This window comes from Emiliania huxleyi (assembly GCF_000372725.1).
Source record: "Emiliania huxleyi CCMP1516 unplaced genomic scaffold EMIHUscaffold_81, whole genome shotgun sequence".
In the NCBI taxonomy this organism is placed as follows: Eukaryota; Haptophyta; order Isochrysidales; family Noelaerhabdaceae; genus Emiliania; species Emiliania huxleyi.
Genome location: NW_005195940.1, coordinates 503,007 through 504,884, shown reverse-complemented (window position 1 = coordinate 504,884; position 1,878 = coordinate 503,007). Strand labels below are relative to the sequence as shown.

Sequence of the window (1,878 nt, the reverse complement as noted above, 5' to 3'; positions counted from 1 at the left end):
TGTGCTGATGTGCATGCGCATGTAGCTTGGCGCTGGGCGCCAATGCATGTACTACGTAGTACAATAACGTGCATGCTTCCTTCCTGCTATGACGTGTGACCCACCCTTAATCTCCCATACGTGTTTGCGTCGAGCGTGTGTGGCGGGGTGGCGGGTCTGGCGATGTCCGCGGCCGCGACCCTCGAGTTAAATTTTCTTTTCCGGAAGAATGTTTTCCCTGTGCGTCCGTCTGCACAATAACGCTCAAGCGCCGTGCTCACCTTAGTCCTTTCCTAACCCCTCTCTTGAACATGATGTTGTCCTCTAGCTGATTGAGCGACGCGCAACGGCACCGACTGCACGTGCCCCACCCATGCCACAAAATTTCCCACATCTCACACCACTCTCATCGGCGTCCCGCCGCCCTCGGCCAGCGAGGTTGGGGGGCGCTGCGAGCTGCCGGCCCGAGACGGCGCGACTCCGAAGGGGGAGCGGTGCGGCGGCGCGTAGGGAGCGGCGCCACCGCCGCCCGCAAGCGCCGCCGCCGCCGGTGTCCTCCCTCCTCCTCGCCCCGGGGTCGGCCGAGCGACGGACGGCGCCGGCGAGGCGATCGACTCGGCCTGCACAAAAGAAAGGAACCGCGTGGCGGCGGGAGGGGGCACGGGAGTGTGACGACGGCCCCGAGCTTGTGGCTGTACGGGACACGAGGCTGCGGACGGGGTGCGGGGTCTGTCTGGCGCGGGCGGGCCGGCGGCCTGCAGCGCGTCGAGCGAGCGCTTGGCGTAGCGCGCCGCGTAGTGCGGCGTCATCCGCTTGCAGTCCTCGGCGTGCTGCGCCATGATTGCGCGGATGCGCCATGCCAGCTCCGCAACATCGCTCTGCTCGAGCGCCGGCGACGGCGCGGGCGACGGCGCAAGCGACGGCGCGGCTCGCGATGGCGCCGCAGGAGTCGCGCAGCCGCTGACCGCCGACCTGCTCACGGCTCGAGGTGTGAAGAGGCGCTGTTCACAGCCACAGAGCCGCGCAGCCGCCGACCGGCCTGGCGGCGCTGTCGGCGTCGGAGCAGTCAGCCTCGGACCCAGACGAGGGCAGGGAGGAGTGGATTCGGATGGTGCTTGGGTAGCCCGAGTGGAGGGCCTATTCGTTGCGCGCTGTGAATGAGCAGGTGTGTCCATTGAGGATGCATTGAGGTGCCGGCGCCTCGGGAAGCCCGGGTGGGGGAGCAGCAGTGTGAAGACGCCACCACCCGCGGTGTGGCTACGGTGCAACTGCGGCCTCGGCCTCTTTCGCCGCGCCGCAGTGCGCGCAGCTCTGCCGCACTACCACGCGCAGCGTGCCCCGTGCCGTGTGCTCGTGGCACCGCGTGTGCACGAGGGCTGCGAATACAGCGGGGACGCCACGGGGTGTGGCGGGGGACACTGCAGTGCGCCCCGCTCTTCGGACTCTCTTGAGCATGTCCTCCCGGGCGCAGACTGTCTCGAGCATATCCTCCACGCCCTTCGTTGCCTTCTCCGCCTGTGGGCCAGGGAGAGCACGTGCACGCTTTCGGAGACCGGAGAGGGATGATCCCAAACGGATGATCCCAATCCCTGGCGTGCGCACGCGCACCTTGGCTCCGAGGAGCGAAGTGGCCTTGGCCTTGTCGGAGTCGACCGTGCCCGCGGAGGGCGCCTCTGCCGCGGCCAGGTCTTTCTTGAGGATGCTCTCGTCGGAGGCCTCCGCGCCAGACTTTGCGGGGACGTCCTTCACGAGGGCGTTCTTGGCGCCGCACGCCTAGGGCCAGGGACGATACGGCGGCGTTTGGGACGGGAAGATCGCGCTGAGAAGATGAAAATGCGCACGGACAGGCACCTCGGCTTTGCCTCCGCCAGAGTCGATGACGGTCGTGTTGTCCGCCAG

The 1,878-nt window shown here is 67.6% G+C and overlaps 1 protein-coding gene across 1 annotated transcript; it reads right to left on the bottom strand.

Moving 5' to 3' along the window:
- Positions 1–225: 225 nt before the first annotated feature.
- On the bottom strand, positions 226–1,038 carry EMIHUDRAFT_438666 (hypothetical protein). Its single transcript, XM_005759191.1, has 3 exons — positions 1,019–1,038; positions 735–951; positions 226–599 (listed from the first exon to the last, which is right to left on the bottom strand). Exons 2-3 carry the CDS (start codon positions 835–837, stop codon positions 304–306), a joined length of 399 nt encoding a protein of 132 aa, XP_005759248.1. The 5' UTR covers positions 838–951; positions 1,019–1,038; the 3' UTR covers positions 226–303.
- Between the last annotated feature and the right edge of the window lie 840 nt (positions 1,039–1,878).